Genomic DNA, 21,849 nt, shown 5'->3' with positions numbered 1-21,849 from the left:
AGCAAAGGACTGGAACTGTCTGCCGTCGTCTGTTTTTCCAGCTCGTTATAATCTGGCAGTCTTCAAGGCTAAAGTGAATAGGCATTTGCTAGGTAAGCGTGATCCAGCCTAGACCAAAAGAAACAAATAACTGTATATGCAATCTTTATCTTACATCTTGTATCGGGCGAGAGCCATAGAGCTTCCCATTTGTCCGGCCAAGTAGTTAATGTCATATGCGGCAAATCTATAATAAGTCACGTCAAAAAAAGAAATCTTCCTTTAAGAACAGAAGAAATTGTTTCAAGAACAGCCTAATACTCACCGTTATCAAGCTATTAACGTATTACAGTAGCAGTTTATAAGAAGCACGTAAGTACTCATAAATCTGCGCGCGAGCACGCGCAGATGTGGCCCCAGTGCAGCGCGTGCTGCACACCCCACACCGCTATTGTCGTCCGCACCTCACAAAAAACGCACCCGTCTTGTTTACCTCACTTTTTACCTTTTTTTAAACTCCTGTTCAGCTTTTTATGAGTATTTTTGTCGCGGCGCGCGCGACGTCGCGGGCGCCGTGAAGCGTACGCGCTATTGTGCCCGCCCGTGTCTACGTAATTCATTTTTAATGTTTAGTTAAATGGAGATAATCGGTGGAATCGAACAGCCCTCATCGACACAGCTCAATTTGACGCACAATAATTTGTAAAAAAAATAAACAGGACCATAATAATGAAGTCGATCCTGTCACAGACATAATAAAACGGTTTTTTTTATGTAGAATTTTTATTTATTATAAGTAAATATATCTATATTAAATGTAAGCAATAAATATGAGAGCATGTGAATTATCTGTACAATTGAAGTCAGAAGTAATTAGTGTTTTTACTGGTTTTAATACAGAGACATGGTTGTCTTTGATTACTTGTAGCTATGTCCACCCTATTAGGGATTAAGGGCGTGAATTTATGTATGTATGTAATACTGAGTTCACAAACTGATGTCTTAGAAATTATGTAGGTGTTGAAATATGAAATGTGTAGAGATTACTCTAATAACAAATTTATAGTATATTAATTTATCTAGTAATTAACTTAATATTGAATGTACCCTTTTAATCAAATGCATTGGATTATTCTTAATTACAAAAGAAGACATGTCTCTTAAAGTTAGTTTCCACACGTTTAAAAATAATATTAGCACTTCCTTCATACAAACTGGCTAAGCATTTAATCGAATGTAAAGCAACTGAGTTTTGCAATCAAGATACATATCGCATACCTGCGGCAATTCGAAGCGTTTCAATTCGCGCGGGTTATAGCCAGTATAGAAATAAGAACATTATCAACTAGATCCTCTTTAGTTCCCTATTAACCAAATTATTTTACATACAAAAAGAAAGATAACCTAACATCAGCAGGTGTTCAGTGCGGCTAGGTACTCGTTGTACTTCTTCTCCTGAGCTTGCTGCAGCTTCTGAAGCTTCTTGACCAGTCCTTTGCTAAGCTCCTTCCCCTCTTGGTCGTGGGTTGGCAGGCCCTGAAACAATAAAACGTTTGAGGCACTTTTCAGACAAACGACGACAAACTAATATAAAATGACAACAACCACACCAATGCACACATATGCGCGCACACACACACACACACACACACACACACACACACACACACACACACACACACGCACGCACGCACACAGACACACACACACACACACACACACACACACACACGCACGCACGCACGCACGCACACAGACACACACACACACACAAACACACACACACACGCACGCACGCACGCACGCACGCACACAGACACACACACACACACACACACGCACGCACGCACGCACGCACGCACACAGACACACACACACACACACACATCAACAAAATTTTAGCTTATATTCTATTATTTTATTCTTTTTTTTATTAGGTACTTGGGCGATAGTCTAAAGGCCTGTCACCAAGTGGTCCGTCCGTAAATTTAGGAGCAGTTGTTAGATTATAAATGTCTCAGTGAGAATGTTAAGGATGTAGGCTTCATATTCTAAACATTACAACGCAAATAATTGTATCTAGCTTTTAAGTCTATATCTGTTTGTTCTCAAATAACATAAATAAACAAATTCCCCTAATCTAATCTAGCCTGCAAGATCTTAATGCTGGGCAAAGGCGTCCCCTTCCTCCTTCCATTTTTCTAGCCAGTCCCTCCGGCAAGCGTCCACGCCTTCCCTCATTCAGCGCTTATCGCTATCGACTCACTAGGGTCGATTAATTCTTTCAAAATTCTTCCTCTCAGACGACGCCCTGAGCCGAGATTCGCGCCCAACTGGACAACCTCAGACCTGTTGTCTTAAATTTTGTACCGGGTGAGAGCCCTCAGCGCTTCCCATTTGTCCGGCCAAGTAGTTAAAGCTATCTGCGGCAAATTTACAATAAGTTACGTCAAAAAAAAAACGTCCATGGCATCTCTTTCGAGGTTTACCACGACGCCTATACTGGTCATAGCGCACCCAATGCGTAACAATCCGCGCATACCAATCTTCTTTTAGCAATGAATATACAGACAGGGTGTTAGAGACACCATAACCACACCAGGACACTTCATACAAAACACAGACATTATTCGTTGTACACAGACACTACATATTGACGTTATCGTACACGCGCATCTGTGTGTGACGTCTGTTGCGATACGATTGAAGACTAAACTATGTCCTAGGTGAGGTGTGGGTAGCCTAGCTCAGACGCTGGTGGGGAGCGAAGAGTTGCCGTTCTATACGTAGTATTATTCCTTATTCTATGCCATAACGAAAAAAGAAATCGTCTACTTGATTGTACTAAAAACGATGGTTAGTGTTTTTCTTGTCGAAAATGTTTAATTTTGGCCTCACAAAACATATATCTATATGAAAACTGTCGTATCAAAGTGTAACTAAGATACAAGCTGAATAAAGGCGTCTTTCGTAAAGTCTTCCACAGGACTCGAACTACTAACCTAAAAAAAGTATGCTCCATACCCCCTTCCGGTTGATCAAGGTGAAGCCTGTGCCTAGCAGTGGGATGTATCTATATACATCCGACTGCTGCAGCCTATGCTGTTTATGTATTATGTATGGATTTATTAACTTTGCAGTTTGCAGTCTCTACCGACCGCATAAATAGATCTGGCATATCAAAATAGTACTGGGATATCTGGCATAAATAGATCAATTGACCTACCTTGTCATCAAACTTGGAATATTTATCAGTTTCCTTCTTGAACATCTCTGCGGGCGGGATCTTCTTTTGTTCTTCTTTCAACCGCTGAGCTTCCAGCAGTTCCTGTTTCTTCTTCAGCTTCTCTGCTTCTATCCGCTTCTTCTCTTCGCGTTCCTTCATCAGTTCTTCTTTGCTCACCAGTTTTACCACTGTACGATCTGTATGGATAAATAAAAAAGGTGTTGTCGTAAACAAACTCATCATCAGAAATCAGAATCATTTATTTAATCTAATTATCATGGATAAACTTCTCTCTCTCTCTATTTAAGAGCTGCGCTCTTGTCGGTGGAGTAACCGCCATTCCTCTCTTCTTCCCGCCAAAACCTTCACCTCCCGATACGACACGACCTGCACCTTCTCTTTTATTTGTTTCATAAATGTTATCCTAGGTCTACCCCTTCCTCTCTTCCCTTCAATTTTTCCTTCTATAATGTTTGTTATAAATGAATCGATAAACTTGTTGAAGGACAATTTTTTTTATGCCTTCAAGTAGGTATATTTGTGTTTATATATACCAAGATTAACAGCCTCCATGATCTGGAGGTCCGGGTTCGATTCCCGATGGGGACAATGTCGAAGTTACTTTGTGAGGTTGTCCTTTATTTGGCTAGGACATTGCAGGCTGAATCAACTGATTGTCCGAAAAAGTAAGATGGTTCCGTGCTTCGGAAGGCACGTTAAACCCGGTCCTGGGCTACTAACCCTAACACCTCCGCCAACTCGCACTAGACAGTGTGGTGAAGTATGCTCCGTACCCCTTCCGGTGGATTGAGGGGAGGCCTGTGTCCAGCAGTGGAAAGAATATAGGCAAAATAGCGTTACACGAGGCTGGGACCTTTGCCTGCTATCATAAACTAGTAACCCTGACACTGGTGTCATAAAAGTGTTTCAGAGGTATGTGACCTGTATTGGGCTAAAAAGGTAAAACCACCTTCGCGGGTTGACGTCGCGTCGCAGACGCTTCTATAAAAACTGGACCAGTCAAATCTTCAGGTTAGATAAGCGGACTCTGTGAGAAATGAACTGGTGTCATAAACCCTGGGGTTGTTAAGGTGGATCATTCATTCACACGGCAAAAGTAACTCACCAGGTTTGTCCTCAAGCCTCACCCCGAGGTCTGGCAGCACGACGTCCCTCAGCTGGTCACACAGCGCCAGGATCTCGTTGGCCTTGCCGCCACGCGCAGCCGCGCGCACGTCGGCGCGGAAGGTGCTTAGCGCCTCCAGGTATGGCATCACTGTCTCTTCCAGCTGTCCAGGAAGGAACACACAAGGGTCACCTAAGTGCTCACAAACCTTTACTCTCAACCACCAGTATAATTTCCACACACCTTAACTGTTAGTGACTTCAATATGTAACATAACTAAGCTCACGACTATACCCCAATTGGGGTAGTCAGAGATGCATCCATTGCAAGAGAAACTTGGTACCTACAATTCACCGAGCTTTCTGTTAGACCACCGTGATAGGTGGTGAGCGTATCGCCGTCTATAATGTTCGAGCCAACTGTGTTAGTGAAAACTGCACTTTAGATAAACGAATAACTCATTGGTGCAAGTCCGGGGCTGGGATTCGAACCGGCGCTTCCTGTTTGAAAAGCAAGCCGGTGAACCACAGGACCATAGTGACAAGGTTAGTTTAGGTTGGTTAGGTCTTCAGGTTAGGCACGAGACGGTACCCATGCTATTGGCAATCTGCTATCATGCTAAGGGAAATGAGACAGTTCCCCGCAGCTTGGCATAACGGCGGTGATACGGACTCCGGGGAGTTTTAGCCGGTGTGAGCCCGACTAACGCGGCAGGCATTTCCCCTCGAAAAAAAAGGTCTTCAGGTTAGGTAAGCGGACCCTGTGAAAAACGGGATAATGCTAAGGAGATGATGGGAGTAAAAGGAATCAAGGAAGCACTCACATTGACGGCGTCCCCGCCGCCGACTGGGAAGCCGATGCCGCCGCGCGGGCCGTCGACGGCCCCGAGCGTGTGCAGCACGTCGGTGACGTACCGGCCCGCGGCCAGCAGCAGCGGCGCGGCGGGCGGCTGCGCGGCCCGCAGGTACACGTGCGCCGCGCCCACCACCTCGCGCAGCGCATCGATGACGCCGCGGGTGTCTATGTTGTCTGGGAGAACGACAAACACAGGCTACAGGATTTTTGGTTTTACGAGTATAGCACTCACCTGGAACCTGACAGAGGACAGCAGCAACTGTCAGTACTATTCAGATGTACTGACAGTTACTGCTCTGCTCGATGCTCTGCAGATTCCGTCATACGTTACTTATCCACTCAACGAAACTGCTTATAGTCTAGAGGACTGATTGTAGTTTAAACCAAGAAAAAGAAAAAAGTATACACGTCGTATAGTACTCGCGTCAGACAGTACTGCGGGGCGGAAGGCAAGAGGGAAACCACTGACCTATTTTTCCCTAAAAAGTAGCATGGATAATGCTACGCCGACAAGAACGTGGCTCTTAAATTAGTGATGTGTGACCACTCACCTGTGCTTAGGGAAACTCGTAAAGGGAAAATCTGAATCGGACGGGACCTGAACCTCACATCTTGAATGATGAACGTCTAGGATCCTGTGCCGAGGTTTTTCTTGAAGCTACTTTTCCCCGGCTATACAGTTTGTGAGAAGCTGCAGGAGTTTTACGCTGATAAGACGTTCGACGTAAAGTATTTATGTAAAAAATAACTATTCAAGGTGTTGCCAAGTGAAAAACACCCTTGAAAAAGCAACAAAGCAAAGCAAAGTTTGAAAGCAACTCGTATTATTATACAGAGTGTTAGTGAAGAGTGTTGTGAAGTGAAGGATATTTTTGAGTTTCATCTCATCGGCAACTTTTTTTCGTTTTAATTTTCACGAGTTTCCCTAAACACGGATGATTACTATAAAAACAAAAATGTTGTATTGTTTACTAATCAATGAATGTGGATGTGTGTATGTGGAGGATGCAAGAGAAGTTTGTTTGATCTCTGCTTAGAGAATATGGAATTACATTTGCTTCGATCTTGACAAGTTTCTCTTAAGCCTGGTGTCAAATAGGTTTATGTATGTATGTTAGGAGGTGTCGAGGAGCTCGGTGGCGCAGCGATAAACGCGCTCGGTCTGCGATTGTTGAAGTTAAGCAACTTTCGCAAAGGCCGGTCATAGGATGGGTGACCACAAAAAAAAAAAAGTTTTCATCTCGAGCTCCTCCGTGCTTCGGAAGGCACGTTAAGCCGTTGGTCCCGGCTGCATTAGCAGTCGTTAATAACCACCAATCCGCATTGGGCCCGCGTGGTGGTTTAAGGCCCGATCTCCCTATCCATCTATAGGGAAGACCCGTGCCCCAGCAGTGGGGACGTTAATGGGCTGGTGATGATGATGTATGTTAAAGTATGTTTACTAACCACAGAACGCAGCATGTACTTGCTCCTTAGCGGCACTGAGTTTGCCAGCTAGCAGCTGCTCATCAGCGCTCCAGCCGCCGCCACAGCCCTCGCCGTAACCGCTGCGGAGCGCGTCCTTCACCGTCAGGAAGAACTCCTGAGGACAACATAATTCATTACACACATACATAAACTCACGTCCGTTATCCCTATAGGGTAGGCAGGACAGCAAGTAATCAAAGGTCCTCAAACCATACTCACATTGAAAAGCTTCTCAGTCTGCATGGCCATCTCCATAGTATTATCGGAGTAGTCCAAGGTATCTTTCCAGCCATGTAACAGGAAAGCGAACCGCAGTTGCCTCGCAGTGTGGCGCTGCAGGGCTTCAGAGATGGTGACGAAGTTCTTGAGGGATTTGGACATCTTGCAGCCCGCGATGGTGAGGTGGCCTGTGTGCAGGAAGTAGTTCACCCAGCCGGGCTGGTCGTAGTGGGCCTGCGGACGAAGCAAGCGGGTAAGTTTGCTGTGGGATTTATTTTGAGGTTAAGAGAAGCTTTAACGATAGAATCATAACATAACAAATACTTTATTGCACAAACAGGAAAAAACTAAATACAAAACAAAAGAGAAATAGAATGAGTACAATAGGCGGCATTATTGCTAAGTAGCAATCTTTTCCAGGCAACCTTTAAGTATAGGAGATATTGAATAAAATGTAATATAGCGGGATAGTGCAGCATGGGAATACTTGTACGTGTACAAAAAAATACACTTTCGACTACGTAAACTACATAATAATACACATAATTATAATTGTTATAATAAATAAATATCACTACTCATCATTCATTCAATCATTATTCGAGTATTATTTGCATCATAATCGAATTATTGTTAAGTAAATAAGCATTTTTCTTATATACGTGAAAGAGTATATCCATATGATAATAGTTTAATTATTTTCTTCTATCGTGTGGGTTGTGAGGTAGATGACCAACGTCATCAACCCTGGTGTCAGGGTTATTATTGAGCCGCCAAAGGCCCCTGACGTGATTCAAGTAACGACTACGTACTTACAGCAGTAAGCGGGACCAACGGCGTAACGTGCCTTCCGAAGCACAGATCATCTTACTTCTAAACAATCGGGTGATCAGCCTGCAATGTCCTAACCAAACTAGGGATAAAAAAGTGATTTTTGTGATTTATCCCCACCGGGATTCTAACCCGGGGCCGCCGGATCGTGAGCAGAACGCTCAAACTCTGGACCATGGAGGCCGCTATGATAATACAGTTATTATTATAATTAAAACACACAAAACCGGGTTCTTGGCGCATTAGAATCAGGGATATGAGACTCCCGATATTCCAACTCTGTTGTAAATTCCAGGGACGACTGATGATCTTGAGAGTGGATTGTTTCTTATTGATGACTCACAGTCACTTGCATAAGAAAAACGCTTATTTACTTAACAATAATTCGATTATGAAGCTGTACAGAAACAAAGTTATAGAAAGCTATAAATATGTTACATAATTAGCAAGTTTGGCGTTAAATGATCGATCTGGGCTCGACCTTTTATATCAGACGGTGGGCGGTTATAAGGTTGTGCTTCCTCGAATGTAAACGTTCTTTTTTCTAAAGTTCAATGCTTCTAGGAAGAAAAATAGTTATAATTATTCGTTAACGTACGGTCACGAGCATTGACACTTTGGTACCATGTCACATTAACATTTTTGACAAATTGAACTGTAAGTCTCACTAAATGTCAAATATGTTAGTGCGACAGAGTCCTAAAGTGAGTACATTATATTGCTCATGAGTGTAACCTATACCCCTTTTAACATAGTATGATTAGATTGACAGCATGACAGATATATAGTACAACGCCTAGAGCGAACGAGACGAGAGATTATGTCTCCTACTCATCATTGTCATAGTCTCATAAGCTTTTTTATTTATACTCGCTAACATATAACCCGCACGAATTGAAACGCCTCCCAGGTACGCGTCATCTTTGCCGCAATCTGTTCATTTAATTGTTAGGTATTAAGTTTTACACGTGTAGTTTTATAAACAGCTGTGTTATATCATTTTGTATGTAATTACTTAACTTTATAATATTTAGTTAGATATTGGTGCTAATTCCTGCAAACACCATCTAATTTTATTTTAAGTTAAGTATATCTGTCATTTTCTTATCCGCCGAAAAGGAAAGGGACGGGCAATCGACAAGCATAAAATTTATGGAACACACGTCAATTTTAAGCACAAATCTAAAACAACCCTGTAAAAATTTTACATTGGCCAATAACCCGACAGAATTATGTTGACAGCACACGTCAAACGGTTTGCATACCAGCGAGGTACCTTTTTGATTCGCCCGGGTTATTCATTCTTTTACTCATTCTTCCTAAAATTAAGAGCTCTCAGTCATCCGTCCCTTTCCTTTTCGGTGGTTAAGAAAATGACTGGTATCGGGACCATTATTTTATAATATTATTATGATAAAGCACCTCGTGTCGCCTCTTTTGTATTGCCGTGCCCTTGCAGGGTGTCACAAGTACCTTCTTACTATGTTCCACCTTAATTTATGTTTTGTGACATGCAATAAATGAGTGTCGGCGTCCGAAGGACGTAATATACGATCCCGACGACCCGATTACTCTAGCCATAGAGGCAGCCAATCAGCTCGCGACACCAAACACTTCAGGACCCCGATACCGACCCCGCCGGCGTGGTCGACGATTTCCCTCAATCAGCGCTTATCGCTATCGACCCACTAGGGTCGATTCATTCTTTCAAATATTTTTCTCTCAGACGACGCCCTGAGCAGAGGTGCGCGGCCAACTGGGCACCCTCAGGTCTGTTGTCTTAAACGTTGTGCCGGACGAGAGCCTTCAGAGCTCCCCATTTGTCCGGCCAAGTAGTTAATGCCATCTGCGGCAAATCTACAATAAGTCACGTTAAAAAAATGCAATAAATGAATATGAATATGGAACGGGTTATACGTTAGCGAGTTAAAACGTTCGCGTTAAAACAAATGCACTTTGTCTGGCCTCAACATTCACCTCACTTTGAGCCAGCTCATTATCATGGTGAGGGAACTTGAGGTCCACTCCCCCAGTGTGTATGTCCAGCTTGTCCCCGCACACGTCCGAGGCCATGGCGGAGCACTCGATGTGCCAGCCGGGCCGGCCCGCGCCCCACGGGGACTGCCATGACGGCTCCCCAGCCTTACTGCGCTTCCATAAGGCGAAGTCGTTCGGAGACCGCTTCTCTGCCGTGTCGTCTGTCAGGTCACCTAGAGTAGAAATAAGTGGTCCTCGTTATCTTTAATTGTGTATAAAGTTGCACTTATACTCTACTTAACGTAGCATGATTAGAATCACAGCATAAAAAATGTGTTTATGTGTAATGTGTTATGTGATTATTTATAGATATAATACAATAGTGAAGGCACATAAAATAGGGTGGGTACATTATTATTATTGCGTATGGCAGACAAAAATAAAGATCATATATCCAGCTTAAGCTCCCCTAACCAAGTCTCTGCCGCACATACATTACATACATACATTACATTATTAGGTACATTATAATTTAATATTATGTACTAGCAGAGCCTGTATCTTGGGAAACCGTAAATAAATGGGGCGCATGTGAGGTTGGCGCATAGTTTGCCAAAGGACACTTAAAGTTAAACTAACATCTAAGTATTAGAGAGAGATTACGCTAATTATATCGAGCTTCGGCCAATAGATGCAGCGAATGCTATGCTACGAGCGGGGCGGTTGTCATACGCGAAGGTTGGATCTCTATCCAATATGTGCGAAAGAGACGAGAGATTGTCCCTTACTCGTCATTGTTAGTTGAAGAGTAAATATATCCCACCTTCTCCCTCCTGCAGTGACTTGGTATCCCCGTACGCTTCAGGCACCAACCGAGCGTAGTGATGCTTCTCTCTGCTGTCGAACTCGCTCACGTTGAAGTACACCGAACCGTTGGACTCGTATGCTAGGCCGTTGTCGATGATCTTCTGAATGTATAATATGATCTGTGGTATGTATTCACTAACTCTTGTTAACACGTCCGGAGGTAATACCTGGAATTTGAAGAAAAAATATTTTTAAATGGCAAGTAATGAATTGGTATTTATTTGAAATATTTGGTCAGCAAGGAACATCAGCTAAATAACTATTTATTTGGCTAGCATAATTATGATTTTGTCAGCAAGATCTGGTGAGATATATGCAGAATTGCAGACCTGCATTGTAACAACGATGTTAATGGGTGTGAAGGCGGCCAGCGCGTATCTACTCGGCACCCCAATACTGCAGATCAATTTACTTAATACATTGACAAAATACTTCTATTTTGTTGACCAAAACATCTTTATTTTGCTGACTGTTTAAATGATAGCCTTTTTATACATTTACACTTCATTACATTAGGTTGTATTTTTAATTATACAATTTTGTATAATAAAAAAATAAGTTTTGTGTTTAGTAAATTGTTGGTTTCAAAAAAAGTTTATTTAGGTAAAACTTACGACACACATATATATACATTTACAACATTAAAATATACACACATTAATATTTACTTGGAAAACATAAACATTACATTATAGCTTACTTACATTTAATGCCCTCATGTCCTTATGGAACTCATTCTCCCAATAACTAGGCAGAGCAGTGAAAATAGCATTGTCTGTGACAGTGCCACCGTATTTGCTATCCAGCCATTCTGATATTGGATCCTTTGCAGACTTCAATAACTCACATTTGGTCTTTATAATTTTATCCTGATCCTTCGACTCCACTGCCAATTTTAAATTTTGAACTGCTAATGCAACCCTATGAACAAAACATATTAGTTAGATGCAGAATATACATATTTAGTATATTGAGTTTAACAAATGCTACAAGAAAGAGATGACTTTATTTTAATTTCTAAATATAATAAAGGTAAGTAGGAAAAGTATCAGATTAAGAGAAGGAAAGGGTTATATTTCCAGTAGTGGTATAGTGCAGATGATTAAAAACAAATAAACAAGCAAATAGACTTTGATGAGTGGAAGAAGCGAAAGTGTCGTATCAGGAGTATAGTAAGTGAAATTTCATGGTACCTGCGTACCAGAATCTTATATATGAAAGAAAGAAAGAAGAAAAAACATTTATTTTAGAAATAAGTAGGTAAGTACACAGAATAGAGTGAACAAAATAATAAATTATAGGTATATATATGTACATAAATAGACAAGATTAATTTTAAAAGTAGAGCCTCTTATGTGTGTTGTATTGTTCTCCTAGTTGTGGAGTAACTGGGGCACCCTCAGGCATCCTGTCTTAAATTTTGTACTGGGTGAGAGCCCTCAGGGCCTCCCAATTTTCCTCCCAAATCCACAATAATTTACGTCAAAAATAACTTATCAGAAAGTTATCACAGACATTGCATACACTTTTAATATGCATATTTTTTTAATATCTTCAAGTGCAGAAGTGTAACATTAAACACGTCATAAAAGTAATAAGCGTGCATTTTAACAAAGTAAACTTACTTATCTAGCATTTTCTGCATGGCATTCTTTTTATCTGGGTCGCCGGTGTCTTTGACAATGTTTTCATAGTAATTCACCACTGCTGTTGCATCATCTATTATAACATTAAGAGTTTTCTGATCTTTTGTATATTTCTCGTACAAATGGTTCTGTCTAGCCCTCTTGATAATTTTGTCGTCTATATCTGTTATGTTCATTACATACAGGATGTCATAACCGAAATACGTGGACATCACCCGTCTTAATATGTCGAAAGATATGTAGGACCTGAAAGAATAAGAATATTTGAAAAGTATGTTATTTCTAAAGTTAATAAATATAGTATGTTTTAAATCACCAAATACATCATCAACAAAAAGGAAAACGTTTTTTGGAAACAGTTTTTATCAACTTCCTGTGCATATACCATGATAAAAGTTTGGTAGACTTTACTTATTGAATACCTATGTATTCATTGGAATTATTTCACATTATCATTATTTGACAGACATATGGAATTAAATGTTTACCTGGCATGTCCCATATGTGAGGCGTCGTAGACCGTAGGGCCGCAGCTGTACCAGTTAACACGATTGCCATTGTTGCACACAAACTCTTCCTTTTGCCGCGTTAAACTGTTGTAAAGCTTTAATACTGGCCTTTTCTCGCCTTTTGGCGGCGACCAAGCAGGTTGTGATCTTTTGGCCATGGTTACTTTAATACTTTTGTAGAAATACCGCTAACTTATAATACTTTTATAACCTAAAATAAGAAAGTTATATTTCACTATTACTACCAATTAAGAAAGACATTCACTATTGAATTATTTAATAAATTCAAAATTATTAAGTGCCACGTTTTAGACTAACCAAATACTTCATAAAATCGAAGAATTCAAGGAATTTATATCAAGTTTTCTAACTTTCAATTGACATTTAATTTTGACAAGTTCGCGTGTCCCTTATTTGCCATCTTTATCCTACATAAATCTTTCAAGAGAAAACAGAAAGAGATAAAATGAAAATGACGTCATCTTCGCAATGTTGAAATAACTGCCTAACTTCATACTTAACTTCCTAATTGACAGCACTCCCAGCTGCGTTCAAGATATTTTGTAATCTTTTCGACTGTCATCTCATGTCACGACATTATTGTCACCAAATTGAGCTTTAATCAATAGTGTGTAAGGGCTCTTTATGTTTTCAATGTGCATATAGGCGTTTCATTCTTAAACTATTGAAATTCGGTAAGTAAAAAAGAGATAACGGTATAGTTTTGTGATTTGCTTATAATCAGCTGTGCATGTTTTGTTATGTATAGCTATAAATACATACGCATTTATCTACTTAGCTACGAACTACTTTGTACAATTTATTTTACTACATTCTTGTGTGTTTTATATTGTTTTGACCCAAAAATACAGTGCTAACACAATCATGATTGCTCTCTTTGCTTGTAAATGTTTAAATTTAACATTAGAAAGTGATAAAATCGAAGATAACATCGACATTGGTAAACTGGAGTTAACACCGACGGAACAAAGGGATATTTTTTTCAGCGAGGTACGGTGCCGTGGGTAAACATGTATTGACCTTGACTTTTACGAGGGGCTGCTGTTTCTAATAAAAAATAAATGAATCGTGTCGATTTAGCTGAATTAACGGTATGATATAACCACTTCGAAATCGTATCTAGTATAACACAATGCGGCTCTATGTACCCGCTTATTTACGATCTTGTTGTAGGGTTATTTCTGTACCTTGCTAGATGCACTTGCCGCTACCATTGCTGCTTACTTGAGTTTACATGGTTTTGTGTACCTTTTGTAGTGCTGAGATACTTCTAAACGTGGATTTCAACAAATGACAATTGAATGTTATGTGCATACCCAAGTACCTTATTGGTTTATAAGAAGGTACTAAACTAAAAGTTTCAGCATTTAGGCATCATATCGTCTTTATTATAATAAGTTTGAACAGCAGGAAGGGGGTTAGACAGATAAACATTATGTTATTGATCAAGAATTATCAGGCTGTGTACATATGGCTTATCAGTTGATATGAGGAATTAATAAAATCTGTGTTTATGTAACAGAAGCTGGTTTCATGTCCAAGCGGTGGTTTGAAGCATCATGCGGCGCAGCCTGCCCTGCTGGGGCAGCGCCCTGTGGGCCGCTGGCTGATCAACTCCTGCATCGCCTGCGGTCAGACCACACACGCAGTCCTCACTGACAGACCCAACATTGTTCTCATTTGCAAATCTATTAATGTAAGTTGAGTATAAAATAGTCTGTAGAACTATATTGCAAAAATAGTTAAAATACTGTTGTCGAACAAAAACTTCAAGAATGGAACATTATTTCTTTTGTTTAAGTAGATTGTGTAACTATAAAAAACAACATGATTCCATGTAGAAGCCCATTGTTCCAAAACCTTACATAATAGTTGACCAGTTGTTTACTAACATTAATTAGGTGTATGTATACATTGATGCAATTTTTTTATATATTTTTTTCTTTTCCAACAGACTACACTGGAGCGTGTAAACAGCTTAAAGAAATCAAAGAATTTCTCTCCAGTTTTCCACCTACTCGTGCCAGAAGTTTCAAGGGACATTGAGATGAAGGAGAATGTGGATACGTCAAACTTGATTTTTAGTGATAGGAAAAGCTGGCCACCACAGCAGGTGCTTGGTACACTGAGTAAGCAGCTCAACCAGACTCTGCAGGCACAACTGGAGGCAATGGAGGAATCCGTCAGGCAATTCAGAGATCAGAAATATGCAGAATTCGAAGCATTCAGAGAAAGAGCACATAGGGATCACAAAATTTTAACTAGGTGAGACTGAGAACATTATCATTCATAACATGATGCAAGCTTATGACTATATCCCTATTGGGGTAGTCAGAGGTACATCCATCACAAGATGAACTAAGTACCCACACCTCACCGAGCTTTTTGTTAGACCTATGTGATAGGTGGTGAGCCATATTACCGAACTGAACACACATCAGTGTGTCAATATTGACTTTATCTATAAATATATTGACCATGATTGGGTGTGCGGTAGTCAATATTTTGATCAGATTGTTATGAATCTGTAGAAGTTTAGACATAATTGTTTTTACCTAAGTATATCTGATAAGTGGTCTAATCAATTCCTGTAGGAGTACTAATTTAATTTGAAGTCTATGTTAAGTGAATCAACACTGGTTCACTTAAGTTCTAGAACTGACATGTATTATAATTTAATTTCCAATCTTTTTTTAGGCCAGTATAACTTAGGATATTGTACAAATTCAACTCGTATGTGACAGATGTGAGCTGTATGTATCTATACACTTTAGTACCATGTCGAATTACCTTTTTTGAGAAATTAAACTGTGAGTCTCAGTAAATGTTAAATACATAGTGCAACAGGGTTCTAAAGTTGGTACATAATGTTGCAACCTGCAACACACGCACAAACGACAAACAATCCGAACCTTCCAAGTACAATGAGTCGTCATAAAAAGTGTTCGCACGCCTACGCACGCATCAAGTTCGTACGAAAACGTGTACGTGCACGTAAGAGCGGCCTAAATAGTACTTTTACTAATGAATGTGCGTGTACATTTCAGTATTATAAGCAAGGCTCGCAAGAGCTCCGAGAGCGAGGGCTGGCGCATCGACGCGGGCCTGGACAACGGGCCTCCCTCACCACAACTACCTCCACTACAGAGACGAAGACTGTCCTCCTTTAAAGATGCCAAAAAACTCTCACAAGTTGCTAAGGTACACTTGCCAGTTTCTTAGAAATTTTATTTTATAGGTGTTGGTGTTATAGGTGTGGCAGTGGGACGTGTATAGGCTGTTTATGTTATGTATATATATGTGTATATTGTGATCTTTTCCAATAAGATTGGCTATATAAGCCACATGCGAGCACATGAACGTCGGAGTTGAAGCAGTCGCCGTAGCCGAAATCGGCTGGATCGCATCATCATATGTGTTTTCATTTTATAGTTTCCTAGGTCTAAACATAAATTAAGATTTGAAGGCGCCATAAAACATTTCTTTTTTGTGTTTAACTTATTTATGAATAATAAGTGCGACATTTTGTCACGTTTTCTATGACGTCACAGGTTGCTTTTTCATAGCAATTTCGTATTTTGACGTTTAGTAAAAAAGTAACTGATTTGACTAGTTGGAAACTATCCTAAGATTAGTCCACTTCAGTGATTGTTAGATCCAATCAAAAGTGATTTTGGCCCAAAGTGACTGATGTTCTCTACCAAATTGAGAGAGAAAATTGAGAGTATCAATTGTATTGTAGTTTTAACTTTTCTAGCTTGTTAATATAATTTTCTATCTTCGGATTTAGGTACTTCCATTTTAATATCTTACTGTTCTATGTTCACAGCCAAAAAAGCAACTACCCCCAGAAGAAGATTCGTTAGAAGCGGAAGATATATTCGACCTGGAAGGCACCGATTCCCGCCATAACATGGTGTCGGACCAGGACGACTATGATTCTGATCGTAAGTATAGTGTTCACTTTTTTGGATACAAAAAGTTACAGATTTGTTTTTCGAACGATTTAAAATTTAACTAAAACTAGAACTCCGTAATAATCTAATACCGTTCGTATATTGCTTCCAAATTCAAAATTTAAAAGTAGAAAAGCGATGCAAATCCGTGGTTATTTGTTATTTCCATATATAAATAAACGTTTGAGCCAAGGATAGGTATAGCTAAGATTACGATAAAATCCAAAGATGATTCTTCTTTATCCTGGCTACTATTTTGTTCCTACTTGTCACATACAAGTTTTTACCTCAATGTCAAGATATTTGAAAATGTAACTTAGTAACCAAGAAATCTAACAGATGTCGCTATTAACCAGCGCCAATAACACGGAATTACCAAGATGCAATGACCGACGAAACACGATTTTATTTTCCGCGCCCAATTCAACCTATTGTGTGCACTGCTAGGGAGTGGAATTCTCTGCCGTCTTCTGTATTTCCGAATGCATATAACCCGGATGGTTTCAAGAGAGTTTGGAGTTGTCGTTCTATATATGTATTGTTTATTCTATGCATGTACTTATATACCTCCACCAACCCGCAGTGGAGCAGCGTGGTGGAGTATGCTCCATACCCTCTCCGGTTGATTGAGGGGAGGCCTGTGCCCAGCAGTGGGACGTATATAGGCAGTTTATGTTTATGTATGTACTTATATTGTTGGTGTTCGTTGGTTGGTTTTGTGTGGGTGTTATAGCGGACCCAACTAGTTGGCCACCTAGTTCCGCTCACATGCAACAGATGGCGCCACATTCTATAATGCAGTCGTGAAACGCGATATCGAAGTTTACACAGCAAGACGCATATATACAACTTCCAAAATAACACTGTTGGATGGTCGATCCCTAGTCAGTAGCACAATAACGCCGCCAAACTGGTGACCCCGACGTGATCAACGAATTTTATTTATTTATGAAAAATAAAGATAAACATTTGTTTACTTCCGTCCCAGCCGAGGGCAGCCGCGACGAGGGCATCCACATCGGGCGCGGGCGCGCCGCGGCGGCCGACATCGCGCGCTCGCTGCCCATCAACATGCCCAACTTCCCCACCGAGCGGGCCGTGCCCAGCGACCTGGACGATGATGTGAGCTGTTACAATATTATATATATAAACTCTATATATTATTATAAAAAAAATGCTACACCGACAAGAGCGTGGCTCTTAAATTGATGATGACGATTATTATACAAAGAACACTTTGTATGTTATGTAATTTATAAATACGATTGTCAGTTTTAAAATAACAAAGTTAATTATTATTATAATAGAATGTAATGTCAGCAAAAAAATCTGATTAAAATAATAATATTAGGTACAATGTTAATGTATCACAAATCAATATTCATAATTAATAAAATAATCATATATTATAATAAAATTACAATAATGTAATTTTCTCTGGCCAACTAGTTAATGCCATTTGTGGAAGCTTCCCTTTGTATTTCGGCGGATAAAAAAAGTATAACTTTAAATAAAATTAGAAAGTGTTTGTAGAAACTAGGGCCAATGTGTAGAGAAATATCAGACTGGCAGGTGATCGAGGCATTGATTTTTTTTTAATACTGCGGCAAAAGTTTACCATATTAGTTAGTTTTTTTTTGTGAACCATATTTAGCTTGTCATAGTATTTTTTTAGTTAAGTTGTATCTACAGGTGAGGACCTGTAAATGGCTGTTTGTTTTACATTGTTAACTATTATTTTGTATCGTTAGCTCTTGGGCCTCTTGGTCTTCCAATAAAAAATCTTCCTCTATTCTTTTTATCCCCTGTTGGGATGTAGGGCTCGAATAACAGATTTCCACTTCTCGCAATCTTCAAAATCTCTCTCTCTATTTAAGAGCTGCGCTCTTGTCGGTGGAGTAATCGCCATTCCTTTCTTCTTCCCGCCAAAACCTTCACCTCCCGATACGACACGACCTGCACCTTCTCTTTTATTTGTTTCATAAATGTTATCCTAGGTCTACCCCTTCCTCTCTTCCCTTAAATTTTTCCTTCTATAATGTTTATTATAAATGAATCGTGTCCAATCATATTTCCTCTCCGGTTCTCTATAGTCTTCAATATGGTTCTCTTTTCTTCAACTCTTTCCAGCACTTTTTCATTTGACACCATTTCAGTCCAGCTTATACCCTCCATCCTTCGCCAACACCACATCTCAAACGCTTCCAACCTCTCCCTACCTCTCTGTGTCATAGTCCACGTTTCACTTCCATAGAGTGCAATGCTCCAAATATATGATTTAATAAACCGTTTCCTTATTTTTAATGATATGTTTTTAGTTTTCAAAATGTATTTTTTCCTGTTAAATGCTTGTTTGGCTATCGCAATTCTGGCTATTATGTCTTGTGTGCATCTAGAGATCTTCAAAATAAATAATTAAAAAAAGTAAATTTAAAATAGATTTGTAATGTATTCCAGGAGGAGCCTCAAGACATAGCGGCGAGCATCAAGGCGCTGGCGCGGTCAGTCCACGGGGACCCGTTCGAGCTGCCGCGCCCGCGCTTCTCCACGCAGATCTAGGGCCGCGTGGCCCGTGGGCAGTGCCGTGTCGCCTGGAAGCGCGCAATGCCCGTTAGTGTTGCCATTTTATAACATTCAACAATTCATGTTAGGTTAAGAACTGCGGCTGTTGCATGGTTACGCTGTAGACGAATATCGCGGGCTTCGACCACTAGCCGTACCACGTAGGGAGCATGCACCTATTGGTGGAAACGCGCGGTATATATCGCGTGTGTACCCGTGCAGGGCTGCTCCACAAATTTACAGACCGTGTCTCTTCGAGTTGTGCATTGTGTTAGTGGAGTGTCCCACACGGTGCTTCGGATGTGATCGCAGTGACCCTAACTAGATACTACTGGACTTCTAAGGCAGCGTACGAAGTGATACATAATAACTAAGATACTCAGAGTAACTAAAGTCAATTTCTCTATTTCGTATTATTAATCCAACATTTTTAGCTGTTTTGTACTTTCCCTTGCAAAATGCAATACCGATACAGGGTTCGATGCTAATTGCAGTCTTGCAGCCCACAGACAGTTGCTCATAATAAACCGAATGTAGTTTGTAAGAGGCTATGAAACGTTACTCGTATTTAGCAGAGTTATAAGGAACCAAAAATTTGTTCTAACACGGGAATAATGCACTAATCAACTGGTACAGTCTCTGACAATTATTTGAATACGTGCCAGCCGCCAGGTCGTGTGCGTACGGATATACAATTAGCACGTTGCCGTGTATACAGACACGAATACACACGTGTTCGATGTTAGAGAGCATGGTACAACGAAACAAGGTATGCTCAAAAGTGACTTCTATTATTTCCAGTGGGCTTAACACCGTAAGCGCGCGACTCTTTCTCGCCTCGTCATACGTCACCCGTCACCCTCTCACAGTATTGCACAGAAAGAGACAGATGATCTCTGTCGCGGCGAGAAAGTGTCGCGTGCTTATGGTGCTAAGCCCGCTGGTTAGCCGCGCCGACGTCATCCCACCCACTGTTGCCATCTTTGAAAAAATAAATTACGACTAATGTTTATTAAATTTTAAACTTTTAGTAAAAGATTTACTTACAGTAGGCTAGTTTCCAACAGGTCAAATCAGTTACTTTTCACTAAACTTCAAACACAAAATGATTACGGAATCTGAATGAAAAAGCAACCTGGGACGTCATAGAAAAACGTGACAAAATGTCGCACATATTATTAAATTTTTCTTTCTAAATTTCATAAAAAAGTTTAATAAGATCTATTTTTATTTAGTAATCAGAATTTCGTAATTTATCTTTGACCTAGGAAACTACCCAGTTTTAATTAATTTTATATATGTGACAAGTGATAGTAATTAACGTTACTCAGTAATTCGCTTAAATTTCAATAATAAATTTTAAGTTCTTGGACTGTTGGAGATACTAATTTAATGGCAACACTTGCGTCATCAAACGGCTAGCAATAGGATTGAGCGTACCTTGTTAAGTTGTACCATGGTTAGAGAGTAATAATTATAGTCTGTATACACCGGCCGTGCACAGCGGGCTTAGCACCGTAAGCGTGTGACTCTTTCTCGCCTCGACATACACCCGTCACTCTCTCACAGTATTGCAAAGAAAGAGACAGATGATCTCTGTCGCGGCGAGAAAAAGTCGCGTGCTTACGGTGCTAAGCCCACAGGTGTCAGCGACATTTGTTAAACGTATGTAATTATATAAAATTATATGAATAACAAATATATATAACTATCGTATGTTAACATCTAAGTCATATCGCCGTTAATAGAGACTATAGAGTTTTCTATTATTTTTATCAGGTGTTATCTTAATGATAAGTGAAAAATGTACAAAAAATATTAATACTTGCATTTCTTACTAGTCTTTTGGGGTCACGAATAATAATTTCTCATTGTTAAAATTTTTATTTTTTTTCAATAAGTAGTAATTATGGAATTAAAAGAATACATGTCTATTGAATATTTCAAAGTGTACATAAGATCATGGCTATTGCTTTCGACGGTAACTAGAGTTTTGAGATGAGAATTATTTTTATACACAATATTTTGAAAGCGGCGCATGCGACGGATCAGAGTAGGCCACGAGATGTAAGCTTCATTTGTCATTCAGTTTGGTAGGTGTACTGTTTACTTATAGTTTCGTTGTTTGTAATGTTGTTACGCCGGCGTCGGTGTCTTCCATACTCTACCGTTCTGTGAACTGAGAACCGGGTGTTTTTTTTTTAATTGTGATGTTCAACTTCAGTCAGTTGTTTTAATTTAGCTGTAACTACTAATTGTTTCACGGTGTGACGATACTTGAGATGGACCTTGATTGTAATGAATATTAGTGATCATGTAATAAATATTGACTGTAAAAGATATTCTTGTTATTTTTTAAAGACAACAATATAAAATAAACTCACGATTCAGAGAAAGAGCACATATTTTAACTAGGTGAGACGGAGAACATTATCATACATAACATAAGATTACATACATAAACTGCCTATATTCGTCCCACTGCTGGGCACAGGCCTCCCCTCAATCAACCGGAGGGGGTATGGAGCATACTCCACCACGCTGCTGCAATGCGGTTTGGTGGAGGTGTTTTTACGGCTAATAGCCGGGACCAACGGCTTAACGTGCC

The 21,849-nt window shown here is 40.0% G+C and overlaps 3 protein-coding genes across 4 annotated transcripts in view; 1 reads left to right on the top strand and 2 right to left on the bottom strand.

The window, feature by feature from the left end:
- LOC126366202 (uncharacterized) overlaps nucleotides 1-21,849 on the bottom strand; it is a 261,987-nt gene that overhangs the window by 194,096 nt on the left and 46,042 nt on the right. The gene's annotated exons all lie outside the window — the stretch shown is intronic.
- Nucleotides 1,043-13,145, bottom strand: LOC126366230 (cysteine--tRNA ligase, cytoplasmic). 2 transcript variants are annotated; one of them, XM_050009278.1, is made up of 12 exons: nucleotides 13,021-13,145; nucleotides 12,682-12,913; nucleotides 12,173-12,439; nucleotides 11,252-11,468; nucleotides 10,504-10,714; nucleotides 9,681-9,913; nucleotides 6,873-7,106; nucleotides 6,633-6,768; nucleotides 5,155-5,360; nucleotides 4,332-4,494; nucleotides 3,206-3,402; nucleotides 1,043-1,515 (listed from the first exon to the last, which is right to left on the bottom strand). In XM_050009278.1, exons 2-12 carry the CDS (start codon nucleotides 12,858-12,860, stop codon nucleotides 1,390-1,392), a joined length of 2,169 nt encoding a protein of 722 aa, XP_049865235.1. In that variant the 5' UTR covers nucleotides 12,861-12,913; nucleotides 13,021-13,145; the 3' UTR covers nucleotides 1,043-1,389. The 2 variants fall into 2 exon arrangements, with proteins under 2 accessions (XP_049865235.1, XP_049865234.1); XM_050009277.1 differs by lacking the exon at nucleotides 13,021-13,145 and having other exon boundaries at nucleotides 12,682-13,014.
- Nucleotides 13,493-21,583, top strand: LOC126366293 (uncharacterized). The gene is made up of 7 exons (XM_050009384.1): nucleotides 13,493-13,713; nucleotides 14,246-14,419; nucleotides 14,678-14,988; nucleotides 15,771-15,924; nucleotides 16,553-16,670; nucleotides 17,668-17,801; nucleotides 19,137-21,583. Exons 1-7 carry the CDS (start codon nucleotides 13,588-13,590, stop codon nucleotides 19,236-19,238), a joined length of 1,119 nt encoding a protein of 372 aa, XP_049865341.1. The 5' UTR covers nucleotides 13,493-13,587; the 3' UTR covers nucleotides 19,239-21,583.

Source organism: Pectinophora gossypiella, chromosome 4 (assembly GCF_024362695.1).
Source record: "Pectinophora gossypiella chromosome 4, ilPecGoss1.1, whole genome shotgun sequence".
Taxonomy (NCBI): domain Eukaryota; kingdom Metazoa; phylum Arthropoda; class Insecta; order Lepidoptera; family Gelechiidae; genus Pectinophora; species Pectinophora gossypiella.
Note: the sequence above shows the minus strand (reverse complement) of the source record. Positions and strands in the feature narration are given on the sequence as shown.